This window comes from Manacus candei, unplaced genomic scaffold (assembly GCF_025592945.1).
Source record: "Manacus candei isolate 608988 ecotype Guabito, Panama unplaced genomic scaffold, ASM2559294v1 h1tg000035l, whole genome shotgun sequence".
Lineage (NCBI taxonomy): Eukaryota > Metazoa > Chordata > Aves > Passeriformes > Pipridae > Manacus > Manacus candei.
In genome coordinates this window covers 1,314,963-1,334,770 of record NW_026138083.1, presented here as the reverse complement: position 1 = coordinate 1,334,770, position 19,808 = coordinate 1,314,963, and the positions used below count along the sequence as shown (strand labels likewise).

Here is a 19,808-nt window from a genome sequence, read left to right as displayed (position 1 = left end):
ACAACACAGAAGAAAGTGACTACAAATCAACACATAAATCTCTTCACTGGAAAGTGTAACACCATTTTCTGTGCAAAGCCACCTTCTCTTTACCCAAGTCCAGTTTTGAAGCAATTCCTGGATGGGAAGGAGTTGGCAGAACGTGCACTAATAATTGTCCATCCAAAGAAGGAAAGTTTTACCCTCACTCTTTATTGAGAGAACAAAACCCTGAAGGACTTTTTTTATAACTCCCAACAATCTCCCCATTTACCCTTGCAAAAAGTGATAGTTGGAAGCAACTGAATTGAGGTTTGTATTTTTTCCAGGCATCGTTTCCTCAGAGAAACATCATTTAACCACCCTGAGAAGATAAACTCAACCTTCTCCTACTCAGCAGATAAAGGCAAGTTAACTGCAAACTTCAGAATAAAAATCAAAATAATAATTCTATTTGCTTTCCCCATTAAGCAATTCCCTTCCACATACACATTTCTGTCCTTCAGCTATGCAGCAGAACCCAAACTGTACACAGGTTTGGATCTCAGCACTAGAGGGAAGTTAGAAATACAAGCTCTAGAGGAATAATAAAATTACTTTTCCAAGACACAGCAGTTTACTAGATAAACAACCAACTAGATAAACAACCACCCAATTCAGCACAGAACACAAATATTCACATAAATCAGAAAACTTCCAGTATCACAGCAAGTAGGAACACAACAGACCGAGTTTTATCATTAGCTATAATGACACATTAAACCCCTGCCTTTTACAGGGGCCATACATTCCATCATCATCATCACATTTCACTACTGTGGAATCAGCACCATTTTGTTTTGAAAGAGGAGGATTCAACAGAAAGAAGAACAGGACACAGGGCAAATAGAAAATGCTTTGTAATTTGCTGCCATCTGGCAGCAGTGAAGAGCAAGACAGGTAAAAAAAATAGATTTACAACAGCAGCCTAATTACACCACAGAGCCACACTCCACACTCTGTCCTGTTTCAGAAAAGTCAGTTTGATTTTTTTATTTGTCATAGGAACATCTCACCACCTTTCCCCCAGACAAGCTCATGTCTCTCGTTATTTCATGGCAAGCAGCAGAGCCTGAAGAGCTCCAAAAGTTGAGACATTTGAACATTTCATATTTTACAGCCAAAATAATCAATATTAGAAATCAAACACAATTCAAATGCCTTAATTAACACGAAAGCTTTAGCACACACTATCAAGAAACACAGACATTCTGCATGAAGCTTTGAATTCCCTTCCCACTTCCAGGTGTTTATTCTAAAGTGGCAACACTGGCCTAAGGAGGATCAGTTGGTTGCAATTCCTAAAGCTACTGCCAACTGTAAGAGAGTCCTAAACAGCTCCAGCTGTTGAGGCACAGGACACACTCTTCGATTATACTGCAGAGGAATGCAAACAATTATGAACCTGCAACAAACAAACTGTATTTTTGGATGGACAGAATTCGTGCTGCAATAACACAGAGAGATACAACCCCAGAGTCTCAGAGTGCTGCCAGCTTCCCTGTTGCCACATGCTGGACTCAGGTTGTTACTCACTAAATCAGGGTAACCTATCTGTTACTAAAGCAAAGCAGCAACAGTCACAATCAATCTGAGTGAGAAATTCCAGGCTGCAGTGAATTCCAGCAACATTGTGGTGCTAATTTGCCCAGGCCTTTGCTACACTCACAAAAATTACTTCTTTAAGATTCCTCTCTCATTTCACCTCAGCAATTCCCCTTTTTTTGTTCTGATCACTTAGTAATTCAGGTCTGGGCTAACCAGCTTTTACTCTTCTGCCTCTTGCAGAAGACACTGTTTTGTATTCTCACCTTTGATACACAGATTGACTTTCACTCCCAGCACAGTGTTATCAAGGAACAACTATTGCTACAACCTCAGCTCCTACACAAGGGTTCCTCTGTTCTGGAAGCTGCCTAGAACAGGCATTTCCCTGGCAAGTTTTTTTTTACAATTGGGAAAACTCCATTATAGGTAAGGCCAATTTCACCACTAGGCACTCTGCTCCTCCTCTGAGCATTAAACCTTTAAAAAATTCCTTCCAAAGCACAGAAATATTTCCCCACAATGTTGGGTTTAGCCATTGCATTTAAAAAGGACATAGCAAGGAATACTATTACTGGAAAACACCCCAAACCTATAATAGTGCCATTGCAGCCAAACATTAGGGAACACCACAAACATAGCAATGCAAGGAGTAACCTCAGCACAGCAGTAACAACAGTCTCACAGTACCTGGGCAGACAGAGCCAAGGGGTGGCAGCAGAATCCCTCCAGGAGCAGAAGGCTGGGCTGGAAACACAGCTACAGCTTACAGGTAAGGCCCAGCCAAGACAAAAAGCTGAAACCAGCACTGAAGATAAGCCTGCCTGTGACTTGTAAGGAACAGCTCTGCTCAGCCCTGAGCTTAAATACAGCTCCTGCACCAAGGGGCAGAGGGGGTGTGGTCGGGCCCCAGGTGAGGCTGGTTGGGCCCCAGGTGAGCATAGTTGGGTCCAGATGAGGCTGGTTGGGCCCCAGGTGAGCATAGTTGGGTCCAGATGAGGCTGGTTGGGTCCAGGTGAGGCTGGTTGGGGAGATCAGACCTATCGTTGCCCTTGACACTGGCCATTACCAATAAACAATAATTTGATAAAAGAATCTGCCCATGATGGCATTTCTGCTCTCCTGCTGCCTTTTAGTGTGAGAGTCTCTTGATTTATCTTTAGCTGTGCAGCTCTTGTGTGTCTGAACCAAACTCTACACCTGGTTCACTTGCAAATGGTCCCGGTGTGATTTTGGTGAGTGTTTTCCCAAAGGACACCAAGGCCTCTGAATAAAAGAAGCCACTGCTGCCCTTGCCAGGTTTTTGCTGTTACTTAGGGAGCATGGAATACCTGGAAAGAAGGTTAGAAGCTATGCAAGCTTAGCTTGGCCTTTTCACCTTTTTTTTCTACCTCTTTTTTTGCAAACTGTATTGCTCATCAGTTTTTATTTTCTTTCCTTGAAGGTAATGCACTCCCCTTCTTTGATGTTTTCTTTTTCAAGCAAAATCATAAACTTCTTCCCTTCCTCTTTTCCTTGTTCCCATATGATGTTTTCCTCTCCTAAGCTGCATTTTCTCCCATAACTTTATTTCTGAATGAAAGTTAATAGGATTGCTGACTCTGATTCAAAGCTGTACAAGCTTCTTCAGGGCCTTTTTCGCAGTCCTTATTTACATCACATCTAAATACACTGAAAACCCTTTGAAGGCTTAACCTCCCAATTGTTTTTCCTGCAGTTCACTGCTTATCAGTAACTTTCTTCTTTCCAGCACTAAAGATAAGGTTTGGAAGCCTGAAGTGCAAGGCAAACTCACAGAGGGCTTCTCAGAGAGCTTTAGTCTGCCTTCTTCAGTCTAAGACGTAAAACAATGGTTTGTTGCAGAATTGCTGAATAGAAACGTTATGACTGTGCAGAAATAAACACAAAATGACTTTTGCTCCATAAGCTTTAGCACCAGACAAGGGAGTATTGTTCCTGGTGCTGTAAGGGACCCCTGTAAGGGGTCTGCCAGCACTGCTGCCAACAGCCATGAGCCAGCTCACCTAGAGGGAATTAAAAACCAGGTGGAATGGATGTAGAAGTGTCAACTCAGGTCAAGCTTGAGGCTTTATATTCATATACCATAGAGAGTCTGAGCACTGTGTAGGAAAAGGGGGTCTGTTAAAAGAAAGCATCTGGACCTAAGTTAATAGGCCACAAAACAAAGTAGTGCCTGGCAAAAACGAAGTCTCATGTTACAGCAGGACAACGCAGGAGGGAATTGTGTTCTTTACCTGTAGGATAAATGAAAACTTACTCCGTGCGGTAGAACTGCGAAAATTTGAATTCAAGCACTAAAGTTTCATAAAATCTTTGAGGAGGATCTACCTGGTTACTTATGTTTCAATTATTGCTGTGTGGCCTGAAGAAAAACGTCAAAGGAAAGGTCGAAAGGAATGCTGTGTTTGGTTTCGAAAGAGGATTTGATTGCCTTCTGGGCAAATAAAAAATACCAATGGGGCAGTAATAGTGGGCAGGCAACAAACAACAATTGCTGCAATGCTGGCTTGGGGGTTGAGTGATTGATGACTCCCCAGGTGAATCTCCAGTGTGCCCAGAGCACAGGCAGGTGACCTGCTCACAACACTTGTCTCGTGATCCGTTTGTGAGACAAACTCCGGAGGCAGGAACCCGATCCGTGTGGGAGGACCCCCACCTGTGCAGCCCACTTAGGCAAGTGCAGGGGGAAGTTCTGCCCACACGGATCAGGTGGCAGGGCTGCAGCCAAACTTTGTGTGCAGGGACCTAAATTTGTCCCTCTCGTGCTCCGAAATCCTGGACTGGTTACATAAAGTAACCCGAGTTCTCTAGTGACGGACACAAAATTGTGAGCCCCTTGTTTTCCTGTGGCCAGACTACCTGGTGTAGGTTTTGTGTTAGTCTAGGTTTATTTTTGTGTTATATCCTGGTTCTGTCTAGGGCATGAAGTCCTGTCAACTGTCTGTTTCTCTGAAAGGAGCTTTTATTTTTTAAGTTAGAGTAGCAATGCCCAAAGTTCTTTTGCTTGTGACCCTATTCACAGCTCAATAATTTTGTTTGACATCTTCTAAATATATGAATATTTGATGAAACTAAACTTCTGTTCACTTCTCAACATTTTTATCATTGCCTTGTCAAAGTCCTTGGTTTGTTTAACATTTTTTCACACTCCTCTAAGGCAACAAACCCTAAACCTCCACCAATAAAAGCATGTGAAAACAAAGTGCAGATTTTTTCAGTCTAAATTAAGCTTTTGAAAGGGGTTTTCACTGATACATAAAAAGAAAGACTCCTTAGGTAAGTAGTAAAATTTTAATCTGAAATCATAATAAGGAGCTAAACCACTAGGTAAAAATAAATACTTACTATAAGGAAACCAACCCTGGAAGGTTGCATCATCATTTGTAAGTTCTCTTAAACCATGAAGTGTTGGGTAATTAAAACATGAACATGTGAATTGATGTGTCCTGTGGCAAAAAGAATTCACATCAAACAGAAATGTGACTGACAAATTATTGAGTCCTAAAGCATGAGAAGCAGGTGTAACTTGGGGGTAAATCTGTCAGTCCCATGCTGGCATAAAGGGTCAAGTCAGTCTTGATTTGGTGATTAAATCTAAACACAGACCTACCTACTGTAATACCTCCATTTAAACTATTTCATTTTAAAGGATTTAAATTTAGTGGGGATAATGGCATTACAGAGGATAAGTATACCTTATTATTTTATGTAAAGCCAACTTTATAAGCAATTTGTGAACAAAGGGACAATTAAACCCTAATAATGCTTTGATTCTGTGAATCCAAGACCTGAGTGTTTTATATTAATTAGATTCTGAACTAACTAACAGGTAGAAGTAATTTTATTCAGGGAGAGTTTATTCTGTGTGCAAACAACGTTAAAATTCCCTCTTACATTTAGAAGGAGAACATTCAAAGCCTTAATCACCTGGTTTGATAGGAAAGCAGGAGGATCATCTGACATTTGATTTATGCAACACCCATTCACAGGAAACTCATTAAAATTTGAGGAGCACATTGAGGTGCTGCTGAAACTTTTATTTTCCCCCCCTTGCACAACATTCTGAGGATGAGATGTGGTCATTTAAGGCAGTGAGTTCTTTATTCCCCTTGAAATGTAGGAAATGTAAGCATCACCCTTTCCACAGCTGCCAGAACAATACTGTCAGATATGGGGAGGATTTAGGGCTCTACAAAAGATCTAAGAATGCACAAAAGAGCGTGGGCTGGTAAAGGAATGGTTTCTCAGGGAGGTGGGTTGACAGCTATTACATTCTGCTGCTCTGGGAAACCATTTGACTCATTCTCCTTAACTGCATCAGACCTTTATTTCTTCTCACAAGCAACAAAGAGAAACCCTAATTAGTATTTTGGGGTCTTGAACTGTATCACTGCAGCCTGTGCCATCAGGGAAAGTCTCACTGAACTGACTGCTACTCCAATACTTGGAACTGGATAACTTCAAAGGCTTAAGTGACAATTTGTGTTGAACTGGACAAAATGAGCTCTCTGCTGTTATTACAGGATCTCAGATGGTCCATAATTCCCTGGTGCAGGACCTGGCACCAGGAAGAGGACACGGGGAAGAATCGCAGTTCTTCCCTGAAGAAGCGTTGTTTGCGCACTCATTGTGTTCACCTTCCCATATCATTCTCTAAGTCTGAATCTGCTGATGAACTCCAGCCAAAAGTATGTTCTAAAGACATTAACTTGTGATGAATTTGGTGAAAATCAGCATCTGGACAAAGGAAGATTCCCTTGACTGTGATTTTTGTGGACAACACAGGTCTATGTAATCACAGATGGCGAAGAAGCCTCGTTATTTCTCCCATAGGAAAACTCATGGCATCAAAAAAAAAAATAAATCACCAGATAAAAATTTTATGACAATCAAAAGGGAACAACTTTTCCTGCTGTGCATGAATCAGAAACTGTGGCTGCAGAACACGATGCCAGAACATAATGAGCTTAAAAAGCAGATGAATGAGGGGTTGGAAAACCAATTTAGCACCATTAAGCACAACGAAATAGCCCGTGACTCAGGATGTCTGCCTGTGAACTGAAGCAAAGGGAGAATATGCAGGGGGGAAGTGAGATTGTGTGCACAGCCAGTTCTTAATCTTTAGTTCTCAGTTTTAGTCTTGTCACAGGAAAATGTTCTTGCACATTTCCACAGCAAAGGCCGAGGTCAGTCTGAAAGAAACTGAAAGCTGTCCTGGAGAAAATAAATGTTTGCAGGGGCTGGAGAGAGAAAAAGGCACAGAGCCCGGGGAGCCCAGAGAGAAAATAGAATATCTAAGTGAATATTCAAGTTTTAAAAAATGCCAGTGAGGCAGCCAAGAGGAAATACCAAACAAAGCCACCCTGATGGGACCTGCTGCTCCCTGAGAAGCTCCTGGAGAGCTGGTGGACACCACCATACCTTCTGTGCAGAGGTGTGATGGCATTAGGTTGTTTGCTGGGGATATCTGGGGATAACCAGAGTGACTCTGACCCAGTTTCTTCTAATTTCAGAGCCCGTCAAGCCTCCTGCTAATACCATTCCAGAAAGGCTGATGGCTCCATCTTTCCTGGGCGAAGGGAGCTGGAATCTCCAAGGACAACCATTTCCCCAGCTATGTCTCTGGGTAAGCAGATTAATTCAGAGCACGGTTACAGGATCTGAGCGTGCACTTGGCAAAGCCAGGCAAGCATGAATCAGGTTCTGCATCCGTCCCTTGCAGTGCTACTGAGCAGGAAAACACGTGGGGGTTGGAGATAGTGGTATCACATCAACACTCGACGCCCACTGGATTGTCCTGCAGAGCCCTCTCTGCAGATTACAAGCTGGTTTTTTCTGCTCTTTTTGTTCCAGGCAGATTGTCTTTCTCACTCGAATTTTTAAACCCCCTTAGTTCTTTTCCCCAGTTCTTGGTACTTTGCCCAGCAGAAGGGCAGCTGATGGCTTTGGATTAAACCCGGCTTTGGACTAAAACAGTTTTCCTCTGGGCTTGGCCTCAAAGTAACAACACACAAACGTGGCAAAACAGACTTTTCCCTCTCCCTGGGGTTTCTCTGAATTTACAGGCCTACAGTGTTCTTTAATTGGAACATTCCTTCTACCCTAAGCAGCCTTTCTGACAGTTATATTTCTGAGGCTGTTAATTTACAGTCATTGTTTCACCTTGAGCTCTTCTTAATGGGACACCTGAGACAATAATAAACCAATTTAGAGTTCCTTGAATCTCAGTGTTAGTCAGCAGGACTGGCATTGCCATAATCATGCTGCCGACACAATTACAGTTATTATCCCCACATTACTGGGGCGTGGGCATAAACAACATGCCACCTTAGCCCAAATGAATCCTAGACAGCTCTGAGTTTGCTCCATGTGATCCTCTCAGAGGGTTGTTAATCCACAACATCCCAGGAGAGAAGCTGCTGCTTTAGAAACGTGCCAGGAAGTCTCCCGTGCAGATTCCATGCACAAAACCCGGAGCAAAGGATAAGTAATTCTTGAGCAGGAGAGAAAGGACTGATTGCTTAAGGGAATGTTTAAGTGAGCTTGCTTCTCTTCCAGAATTCATAAATATTTTAATACTCCTGATCCACACGTCCAAACAGTGAACACTCAATCCACCCAAAGGATCAAAGCCTGAACAACCACGGGAGCCAAGGCCGTGACAAACACAGCAGTTATTTGTGCTGAGTGCTGCTTGAAACAAGGCTGGAAACCTGAGCAAAGGTTTTTGGCTGTTATTTGATTTATCCTGGCTTGGGAGAACAACTATTATATGTTTTTTTTTCCTTTAATAGCCATTGCCAATGTCTCCTCTTGATGATGAATAGACAAACTGGAGGACTGGGAACTGCAGATGAAGCTGCAACACACATTAGCCACTGAAAAAACAATAAATATGATCAGCTACTCGGGTAAAGTGTGTCACAATCCTGCTCTGGCAAACACAGGCAGCTGTTTGGAACACCCCAGTCCACAAGGAGCAGTTTCTGTGTGAGTGACTGCAGGCTGCCAAGGGACTGTGCTTCCTTGATTTTCCTAGAACAGCAGAATCCCTGGGATTGACCTTTGGGAGTTCACTGTCATCACATGTTCCTCTGCAGCTGGTTTCTGTTTGGTAAGACAGCGAGATGCAAAAATCCATCTCAGTGGCTCAAAAGGAAAAGGGGGAAAAAAAAAAAGTAAAGTCTCTTTCCCCGAAGTTGGCTGCATTTCTGTCACGTCCAGGGAATTATTATGTATTTCAAATGGCTCTGAATAATTTGGAAGGAGCCTCTCATAATGAGGCTCAAGCCTCTTGCTTTTTCTCCCTGCAGGCACAATAGTTTCCAGGGATATCTTTGGGAGTTTCAGACATGTGGAGGAAACAGACTGTCAAAGGCAGATTCTCTTGTGTGGATTTGAGACAATTTTGCTTTCCAAATCTTGGGCAATAAGGCACCTAAAGAGAACAAATCCAGGAAGTGGAGAGGGAAAACAAGCTTTGCTGTAAATTCATTTATTTCACCCAGGAGGATTTAGGTCCTGTTTTTGTACAAGCAGTGACTGTCCATTGTAAGAACAGTAACCCACTAACTTCAGTTGGGAAAGAGTGGAGGCCAAACAGTACCTTGTGAATGGATATAACTGAGGGTGGATGAACCACTGGGAATGTAAAGTGCAGGATAACAATGTTGCACATATTTGGTCAGCCTTGTCTATGCAGTAAAGTTTTACAAATTATGTAGGTGCCCATAATAACACTTTAACCCCTTCCTAAGTGCCTCTTATTTCTGCTCAGCAGAGGCTGAACTGAGAAATGTTCCACTTGTACTGGAACATGGAGATTTAACCAGGCATTACAGAAACAGCCCAATGTTCAGCCTGTGTGCTTAAACTCCTCCAACATATTCTCTCTGAGAGAGGGTTATCCTATGATGCAGGTAGCCTCAAAGGGCTGTTAAATTGGGCCCGAGATAAGCGGTGTATCCCCACAGTAAATGCTGCTTTCGAAGTCTCGGTATGGGAAAATATAGGGAAGCAGCTGTGGGAGGAGATCACCAAAGGATCTCAGGACGCAGTTCGCTACCCAGCATTGTGGCCACTGTTAACCGATACGCTGCAATCCGTGAGAACTGAGAGGCAAGTTACATCCGTGCTGCATTAGCGAGCAGCGAAACTGAAAGCAAAGAGGGCGGGTCGGCTTCTCAGTTTTTATTCACCATTGCACAGATCCCGCTGCCGGCCAGCTCCAAACCGCAGGCTCCTGCCCGACCGCCAGCCAGCGGCCCCAGCAGTCCGTCCTCAGCCCCGGAGAGCTCCAGCTCCGTGCAGGACGCCGGGGAGCCCACTGCCAGCAGCGCCTCCCCCCGCCGCGGGTCCCGGGCCGGGAGAGCCCCCCCCAGCCCCGCCTCGGCCAGGAGCCGCCGCCGCTTCTCCCGCCGCGCCCTCCGAGGCTGCTGCCACCTGGAGCCGTGCCCTGTCCCGCCGCCCCCCCACCGCCGAGCTCCGCCGGCCCGGCCAGCGCTGCGCGACCGCCGCCGCTCCCCCGACCGCGGCTGCCGCTCACTCCGCCACTGCCGCGACTGCGCCTGCGCCCGCCGCCGCCGCGACCCGCGCTGAGCGGCCGCCGTCGCGCCCTGACACGTCATCGCCGCGCGACGCCGACCCCGACCCGCCGGGAGCCGCGGCAGCCTCCGCCCCCCCCGGCGAACCCGGCGGGACGGCCTCGGCGAGGAAACACGGGGGCGGGAGGAATCGCGGACCTGCGGTGCCGCTCTGTCCCCCGCTGCCGCCGTCTGTGCCTTCGTCTCCGGATTCCGAAGAATCCGATTTCGAGGGCAGGCAGAGGGGTTCAAAGGACCAGGCGCAGCTACAAGAACTGCTGCGGAGATTGAAAGCTTTGGAGGCATCTGTGGCAGAAAAAGAGCCACAGGAGGGAGAGCTTTTGTTAACTCCTTTGTAAGAAAAGAGCTGAGAGAGTGGAAACCAGGGTTAAGGCTGAGTGACAAGTTCCCAAATCCCTGTGCCAGTGCTGGTGTTGGCTCCCCCAGGCACTGGCCGAGGAGGGGACGTGTGAACAACCCCCGGTGTGCCCTGAGCCACTGTCACCACCCAAAACTGCTCATGAATGGAAAGGTTGTATTTTCTTCTCAACTACAACGCCCAGCTTCATCAATTCTCAGGATTTAGTGCCAAAACCAACAGGTGGCAGCCACATTTGGGTTGCTGGCAACTTGCATTCTTCCTCCTACTTAATAAGAGAGGAAAAAGCTGTTGATGCAAGAAGCACAGACAGGTCCTATGTTATGAAAGGCCCGTCCTCCATCATGTGACTCGGGAACCAAATGTGCTCTCACACACTGCTGCAGCCAAAACACATTGCAAACTCGAAGAACATGTTTATTTTTGACTCACTTGGCAAAATTTATCATTTTTGTACCCACTTTATGAAGCAGAATGGCAGCATAACGAGGAGGGGGAAAGGATACGTTTTTTAAATAATTATTAAATGTAATTATTAAATTGATCAATATGCAGGAAATACATTCAAAATGCAAGTACTGTATGTCTGCTTACTATTGTAACTGTGAGTAGACTAGGAATCTCCTTTTCCCTTGTTTCAAACTCTGAAAAGAGGAGTCATATTCCTGAGGAGGAGGAGGAGTTAGTAGGATGACAGTCTGAAGTGTACACTTGGCATGTTTTCCCCCAACAGGTAAGTGTTTCATTCTGGTGGAAGGCATTTGTGTGTCTGAGGTCACAGGTGAGGAGGTGGCTTGTTGGTTCAGACAAAATATGCTCCCTGAGGTCAGAGGTGCTCACTCACGTTGCAAAATACTCCAAAATGTGTGAAAAAATCAAGCTTCATTTTCAACCTGAGTCAGAAAGGGGAGGAGTATTTTTTTATAACGTGGCTATGAAGCAACAGAATGCAGCTTTGAAGTTCCTTATGTATCTGCCAACTTCGATTGCAGAAAATTGGAGAGTATAATTTGGATTTTATTTTCCTCCAAGTCCAAACAAACTCTACCTGCTTCGAATTTACAAAACGCTTCCACCCACTGGAAATGTCTGTTTGAACAAATCACCCTTGCAATTGCATATTAAATATTAAGAACTGAGTGTGACAGAAAATAGGTAATTTTAGACTTTTCAGTTTCAATACATGCATATTTTCACTTATCCACAGATATTGGGTTTTTATTACAGCTTCTGGGCCAGTTATTCCATTTATCCTTGTGTGAATTGGTGATAAAACTATTCATTTCATATTAATTTTGCCTGTTGTTTTCACCAGCAAAACACTAAACCAAGGTGTTCTTTATCCCCACAGAAATTTGACCAGGATCAAGTTTCATTTGTAACTGAGGCCAGAAAAGGGCAGAGAATTGTTTTGCCTCATGTGGATATGAGGCAACAGAATCGTAAAGTCCCTGTGAGAGATGGCAGCAAACACCCTCCAGATCACAACAAAAATGATAACAAAGTCCAGCTATTTTGTAATCATGTAAAAGTTGATGTGTATTCTCCAGGATCACGTGATAGGAGTTCTTCTAGGAATGGAGGGGTGTTTCAAAAGTCTGGGACACTGAACGAAATTACTGAGCTCCCTTTATTAAAAACACAGGTCTGGGAGGGTGAGAAGTACACACGGTGTGAGTGCACTCCTCAGGAAAATGTTGTGATGATGCCTCTGCTTGTCATATTTAGGTTTCCTGGGGCATCTCTCCTCCCCCTAACGTGTTCCAGCATTTAGTTAGCCTTTTTTTTTTTTTTTTTTTTTAATTTTAAGCAGAGCTAGTTTGAGCATAAAGATCATAAAACAGGATTTGCCCTTGTCAGTAGCTTTAAATCTAATCAGTTTGCAGCTGTCGTATGGCCACGACGTAATTCTTGAGGGGAAATTCAATTAACAATTCGACTGAGGACAGCTGGAGATAACAGCTATCAGCAGTACCGGCGGCGTTATCACATATCCATCAGCGTTTATCCCACACCCACGGCCCGCGGGCGAGCTCTGCCCTCCCGACTGGCGCTATTATTTCAAATAAGCCTCTTAGGCGGCCGCGCAATCTGCCATCAAACCCGCGGGGCTAATTACGGAACCGCCGCATCAATTAGGCCGGGAGAGACCCGTGAGCTCTCAGCGGGCGCCACCTGTGACCCGGCAGGGCCGTGTCGCCCCGGGCCGTGTCACGGGGGCGCTCCCAGCGCTGCCCGGAGCTCCCGCGGGCACGGCGGCTCAGCCCCCGGGGACTGTCCGGGCGGGGAGCTCCGCGTGCAGCCGGGGGGTGACTGCTCTCCCCGAATTACGCGGGCGGGCGGCGGCTCCTCCACGGCGAAGGGCTCCGGAACCGCCCGCAAGAGCGCCGAGCCCGGGCAGGGCCTGCCCCGGCAGCGACACTGCCCCGTCCCGGCCGCGGCCCCGCCGCTGCCCCGGCGCTCCCGGAGCCGCCCCGTGGCCGCTTCCGGCGGAAGTGAGCGGAGCGGGGCGGGCGGGGCGCGGCGGCCGCGGTCACCACCGGCCCTCCCGGGGCAGGCAGCGCCGACATGGCCCGGCCGCCGCAGAAGGAGATCGTCTACAACAAGCTGCTGCCCTACGGCGAGCGCCTGGAGGCCGAGGCCGCCCGCTTCCTGCGGCACATCAAGGGCAACCTGGCCCGCGCCGTGCAGCTGCAGGAGCTCTGGCCCGGCGGGCTCTTCTGGACCAGGAAGCTCTCGACGTGAGTGCCGGGGCGGGACGGGCGCGGGCAGCGGGGCCTCGGGCTGCGAGCGGGCGCGGCGGACCCTTCCCCTCCCTTCCTTTCCCCCTGCCCGTCCCCCTCTTTTCCCCCTGCCCGTCCCCCCTTTTCCCCGTCCCTGCGGGCCGCCTCCCGCATAACGGCGCGGCGGGCGCCGCTCGGTGCGGGCAGGGCGCGGTGTCCCGGCCGGCCCCTCCGGCCGCTGCCCCGGCCCCGCTCGCCCAAGGGCCCGCACAAGGGGCGCTGCCGCATCCCCGGACGGGGACAAAGGTGGCTCCGTCCGCCGCTCGGAAAACTTCCCGGTTTCGCGAATCGGGCACTCGCGCGTTCGTTCGTTCGTTCGTTTGTTTGTTCCGCCGTTTTTAATATTTTTTTTTTTTTTTTTATTCTTCCTGCTCGGCCACCTGTTTCGCCTCCTGCCTTCTTAGGGAAGTTGTGGTTGGTGCCATCTCTGTGCCGCTTCTGCTGTAGGGGCACAAAGTCTTTCTGTTTGTTGGGTCGGTGCTGGCGGGATTAAGTTCTGGCTTAATGCTGTGTCAACACCCCCGGTGCCCTTGATATCTTGCTCGGTGTAGCTTATGCTGATTTTGGCTCTGCTGTGCGTGCTGGGAAGGTGGTTTTGATACAGATAAAGCCCCGTTGGTTTCACAGATAGCACCCGGTGCTACATACAGGTTTCTCTTCGTGAGTTTTACGAAGTGTGCTTGGCCCTTTTTCTTTTTGGGCACCCTGGCACTGGATGTGGCATCATATGACAGTGACTCCTGTAGCTTCAATCGGTAACTTCTGTGGATGTTTATCACGTTATTCTGCTGAATGCCGTGCGTGCCTTTATAACCAGCGTTTCCTACGTGCCAGGACCGATGGAATACCTGTATTTTATACCATTTCAAGGTCTTCACTTACAACTTCCCTCCTTCCACGAGCCGCTTTTTTGACGTTAGCGAGGGATTTGCCAGCCCAGCCTGGCAGAGAGGACTGTATTGAAATGTAAGTGCCTTTCTGTTTCCCAAGAGGCAGCCTTAGATAGAATTACAGCGGTGGTTGCAAAATGACTCACATGTTTGGTTCTGTGACAGTTTGAACCTGCTTGGAACCAGTTCAACACTGTTTCCCTTCCTACCCACCCCCCCCAGCCATCTGCTGCTTCCCACTGGGGTCACAGGTACCTGTTGCCTGCACCTGTGGTAGAGCTAAGTGTACCCCTCGAGTTAAAACGAACTTAGGAGTTCTTACTGTGAGGATAGATGGGCTTTAACTATTGAACTGTGGCTGAATAGGCATAGAAAGCCCTTTCAAAGTGTGCCGGGCTGTGTTAGAATCACCCCGTTACTCACTCTTGTAAACGACAATTGCTGTTCCCACTTCGTGCTCCAGGGCACTGAATTTGGCCCGCTGAGAACGGCTGCTGTGCTGCTTTATGAATCACAGGAAGGTCAGCAGGCTCTAATTTGTGGGTTTTTCCACCTACTCTTTGAAGTTTGGAGTTCACTGTGTGCGTTTGCAGCTTGTCTGATGCCTGTTAGTACCAAGATCCCTGGGTGGCACATTTAGATGTAACGAGGCTTCTGAGTGTGTTTGGTGTGGGCAGGGAAGGAAACAGTGGGCTTGGAGTGAAAAATGAGCCGGTGTAGTTAACGTGAGAGATGTGTTGCTGCTTGGTTTGACTTGAGAAAGCACCTCTGTGGGATGAAAGGATGAGAGAATTGGGATTGTTCAGCCTGGAGAAGGCCCAGGGATGACTTAATTTGGCCTTCCAGTGCCCATAGGGTGCCTGCAAGAAAGGTAGAAAGAGACTTTTTACGAGTGAGAGGACAAAGGGGAGTGGCTTCAGACTGACAGAGAGTAGGGTTAGATCAGATATTAGGAAAAAATTCACCTCTGAGGGTGGGGAGGCCCTGGCACAGGTTTCCCAGAGAAGCTGTGGCTGCTCTGTGCCTGGAAGTGTCCAAGGCCAGGTTGGACGGGGTTTGGAGTAGCCTGGAATAGTGGAAAGTGTCCCTACCCATGGCAGGGGGTGGCACTGGATGGGCTTTAAAGTCTCTCCCAACCCAAACTTTCTGGAATTCTGTGAAATAAAACCCTAAAAGTTTAGGCCTGGATAAAACACTTCCAGCCATGTGGTGTCCTGGTGTCACACCCAAATTAAATTACAGAATAATGACAATAAAATCCAAGTTTTGCTGTCTCTCGATAGTCGGCGATTCGTCTCCAAATCAAATTGCTCCCTTTTTCCCTTCCGGACAGCTGTAATTAATAAATGAATTAAAAAAAAAAAAAAAGCTCAGAATCTTCACAGTGGTATGATGGCTGTGGCATTCTGTGAAGTAATTTATGTCTTTGATCTGTTTCTTGTTTAGACAGACAGATACAACTGTTAATACACACAGGGTGATGTGTGTACAAACACACAACCCGGCCAGGAAAACAAGGGTGTGCAGGTGATACACCTGCAACAGTTACACCCCCCTCGAGGGCTCCCAGCCTCACTCAGCTCTTTGTGCCACGGCAAAGAATGAAAGTGAAACCCGGCTCTTTCTTTGAATTAATAATTTGAGTAGTATTTCACGGTGCCAGGGAGAATTTCTTACGTACCACCTCCCCCCAGCTGGAAGCGTGACTTGCACATGTTTATCTTGAGAGCAGCTGTTTTGGGCTGATGTCACGAGCTGAGCAGGGAGAGGAGGGGGGGAAAGAGGCAGAATTGGAGTTTATCAGGTGGAATGTCTGTAAGCTGATTGGCATAATTCTTTTATGGGTGATTTTTCAGCCGTGAGAACCGGTCCTTTGGTGGGGGTGTGTGTGTGGAGGGTGGTGAGAGAACTTTCCTCTGAGGACAGTGAGTGAGTTGTGACTCGGTGAGGCTTCTGAAACAAATAAAACTCCTTGCCTCGAAGACTGGCACTCAAATCTGCAGTCATTACCCCAGGAGTCCTCTGGATCTGGCTGGTAAAAACTGCCCCTTGTAAAGTGCTACCCCGGTTGTGAAAGCAGAGCAGGGAATCTCAGCTGTGTAACTTGCCCCCAGCGTGCGTGGGAAGAGCAGGTGGCAGCAAAATAATTTGCTTCACTGGCCTTGCACCACAGCCCCTCATGGTCTCTAGGTCAGAAGTACACGCTCTTTCAATTTTTCCCTGTTTTGTGTTTTATAGGTGGTTTAATTTTTTTATTTTATTTTTGGAACGTAGCCAATAAACGAGCGTATTAATAGAATGTAAACACTTCGTACTTACTGTGCCTGGAGTTGACTCTGCAGCCAGGAAAAAACACACAAGTGCCTTTCTGTGCCTCCTGCTCCAGTGGACAGGGGTGTTTGAAGCTGAGGGACACAGCTTCTGTCCCTGACAATGTTATTTTATTGTGCTTGTCAGGCACAGACTTACTACAAAGTGACATTTAACTGTCTTGCTGTAAGGTGTGGGGGAAAAATGCAGCTCAGCTGTTTGGAATGAGAATGACAGGACACAAAGTTACAGTGAGGATGGAAACCTCTCAGTGGGACTGCTGTTTTAACCACTATTGCCTAAAACTCTTGTTTTACATGTCTTTTTTTTTCCTTATCTTTGTCAAAAAAGAAATAGAAGCTTTCCTCAGGATGCATAAGGGATGTGTGTGCTGTGTGCATGTGATTTAAGTAGTCCTGCTGAGCGTGATTCATTGTTTTCCATGTTATCTGTCAAAATCTGAGCTTTAAGCTGGTCGTGGTCCTGTCCCATGTGTTGGAAAATGCGAATGGACAGCCAGGAATTTGGGGGAGTGCTCTGTCCAGCTTAAGTGAGGGGAATTTTTAACTGTAGCAGAGCAGCCAACTTTCTAGGGCACTTCAGGGTGGTCACTTGATCCCACAGCACACTGCCTAAAAATAGGCCTATTGTACTTGTGGAGTGAGAGGTTGGATACCCAGCACTCCTGGATTAGGGAATTGGCTTTTTGGTAATCTCCAGAGACCCTGCACTCTGTACAGAAGGGATGGAGCTGAAAACAGTGTTTTCACTAACAAAACATGTTTTTTTAGGTTGTGTGAGTGGCTGTTGGTTGGTTGGTTGGTGTTTTTCTCTCTCTCCACATAGCTGAACTCCAAATCATATCCCATGGGACCAGCACAATGAGGGGCAATTAACTTACCCTTTTTGCAGGGCAGGTGGAGGCTGAGAACTCATAAAACCTCCAAAGAACCAAAAGGGCAGTGGAATTGAGAGTTCAGGTCTCAGTGTAGTATTATCTGCTTTCATGTAACAAATCTTAATTTTATTTTGCAACAGTTTAGTTTTAGAATCATTCCCCCCCCATAACCCAATTAACTATTTTTTTAAATCCTGAAAAGCCAGCATATATTTATAAATATATGATGAACATGCCTATATTCTTTTAGTTAGTAATAGGGATATTTCATCCCTTGTGAGGGGATATTCTGAAAATATCCCAGTTCCCCTCTGTTAGAATTCACTCATTTAATCTTGGAGGAAAAGGCTAAGCACCCCTTTCTAGAAGTATTTATTTTCTGTCGTTACCTTAATGCTCAACTGGATTAAGACAAATAATTGACCCTTTTAAACTCTGCCTCCCTCCTACATAAAGTAAAACACAGGAGCAATTTGGCATCTGGCCCTGCTGCCTGGGCCCAGTGACACCTCTGTGTTCAGCACGTTTCTGTGCACTTTACCCCTTCTTCTGTTTCTTAGTTAAACAGCATTTTGTGTAACAGAACTGTTGTTAGCAAATGTCAAGGAGGAGGACCAGCCAAACACTTTATTTTTGGTTATAAATAGCAGCTGACAGATAAATTGGATCTCTGTGTTTCTTTGCAGTTAAAATTTACTCTCCAGGCCTCTCCAGTTTCTTTTTTTTATATATATGTATATATGTGTCTCACCCATTTTTCTTTCCCTGAGGATTCTTTTTGCATGTCCATTTTAGGCTTGTGAAAGGTGTAGGTGTTCAGCTGTTGGTGGTGTAATTCTGTAGGTAGGGATGTCTCTGGCCAATCCACATAATTTAGGTTCCTGGGGTGGGAAAGTGGGTTGTCTTGTATTTGGTTTGTTTGAAATAAGTACAACGTGTTGAAGTGAACATTAGTGGAAATGCTGCCCATCAGATGTAAACATTTAAAAATTCCCCTCTTGAAATCACTGGGAAAAGGGAAGTGGAAAGCAGATTTCTTATGAATCTTTAGGAGTAGTTGGAGCAGTAATAAAATTGAAAAGTTGTCTCCCAGTGGGTAGTAATTTATAGTTGTGCCACATGTTAAATGCTGCCCTGGAACCTTATATAGGTTTTGCTGGTGCAGCATATCTTTTAAGACTTAAAATATACGTTTCTTTTCAATCTCAACTTGAAAAGAGCAAACACATCTCCCAGAGCTTTTCCTGAGGGATCAGGAAAAACGAGGGAAGCAGTGGGGACACACCACCAGGAAAACTCTGTCTAAATCAGTTATTACTGGAAGCTACTGGGTTTGGGCTTGACTTGGTACTTTTTGGGTTGTGTTTTAGCTTGTGGACTGTGTCCTGTCCGTGAAGTTGCAGTATTTGTAGGATCTTAGGGGCCTGTAAACTTTATTTGGTCGTTCTCTTCCTGTAGCTGCAGCTGCCCATCTTCCCTTGCTGTGTATCTTCAGGTTCTTCTTTGTTGGGCTCAGTGAGCCAGGTTTTAGTTTCATTTTGTGATAAACTGAGAGAATGATTCGGACTAATTAAAAGAAAAACAGTATAAGGTCAATATTACCTGGACAGAGAAAAGAAAAACAAATCGTAAAACTTAATTGGGCCCCTACAAAGACATAAGACAAGTTACCTCCCTTTTACCTTGTGTAAGATTTATAGTGAAGGAATTTCATTTAGTTAGCTAGATAATAGCACCTTTCTTAAAAATTTATAACTTTGTGTGGATAACAAGCAAACACCTGCTGAATGTCTGACTTGACAATATATTATGGATGCTTATAGATAATATTCTTGTTTAAGAAAAACATCTGTCGAATGTCTGACTTAACAATGTGTAACGTTTATGCTTATGTATAAGGAATATTCGTGAATTAGCTGGAAATAAATGTAGAATGACTGTCTTTTTTGGGTGTGACAGGCGTTGGGAGTTGTTGAAACCCCTCCCCGATCACCCAGCGCTGCATTTGCTTTTATCGTATAATAAATTCTAATTGGAAATCACCCGACTCTGGGTTTCTATTTCTTACAGTTTCCTTAAGCAGCCCAGCCAGCTGAGCTCTGGCTCGGGAGCCAGAGGTGGGAATGTCCCCAGCCTGGCTGACTCCCACTGTGTTTGGTTGGCAGGTACATCCGCCTGTACGGGAGGAAGTTCAGCAGGGAGGATCACGTGCTGTTCATCAAACTGCTCTACGAGTTGGTGACCATTCCCAGGCTGGAGATCAGCATGATGCAGGGCTTTGCACGGCTGCTCATCAACCTGCTGAAGTAAGGACACCTTTCTGCCTGCTGGGGACACTTCCTGAGCCCTTGCTCGGTGTTGTTCTACCTGTATGGAACTCAG

The 19,808-nt window shown here is 46.1% G+C and overlaps 1 protein-coding gene and 1 long non-coding RNA gene across 3 annotated transcripts in view; both read left to right on the top strand.

Moving 5' to 3' along the window:
• The first annotated feature begins 2,069 nt into the window (after window positions 1–2,069).
• On the top strand, window positions 2,070–9,443 carry LOC127473349 (uncharacterized). Of its 2 annotated transcripts, none has more exons than XR_007905376.1 (3): window positions 2,070–2,476; window positions 2,559–7,018; window positions 7,098–9,443. It is a non-coding gene; the product is annotated as an uncharacterized LOC127473349 (long non-coding RNA). The 2 variants fall into 2 exon arrangements; XR_007905375.1 differs by having other exon boundaries at window positions 2,559–7,210; window positions 8,379–9,443.
• A 3,599-nt stretch (window positions 9,444–13,042) lies between these two features.
• The window catches only part of PSME4 (proteasome activator subunit 4), a 48,093-nt gene continuing 41,327 nt past the window's right edge, over window positions 13,043–19,808 (top strand). The window contains exons 1-2 of the mRNA XM_051792832.1: window positions 13,043–13,286; window positions 19,592–19,732. Of these exons, the coding sequence (XP_051648792.1) occupies window positions 13,114–13,286; window positions 19,592–19,732 (314 nt within the window). The 5' untranslated portion in view covers window positions 13,043–13,113. The remainder of the gene's footprint in view (window positions 13,287–19,591; window positions 19,733–19,808) is intronic.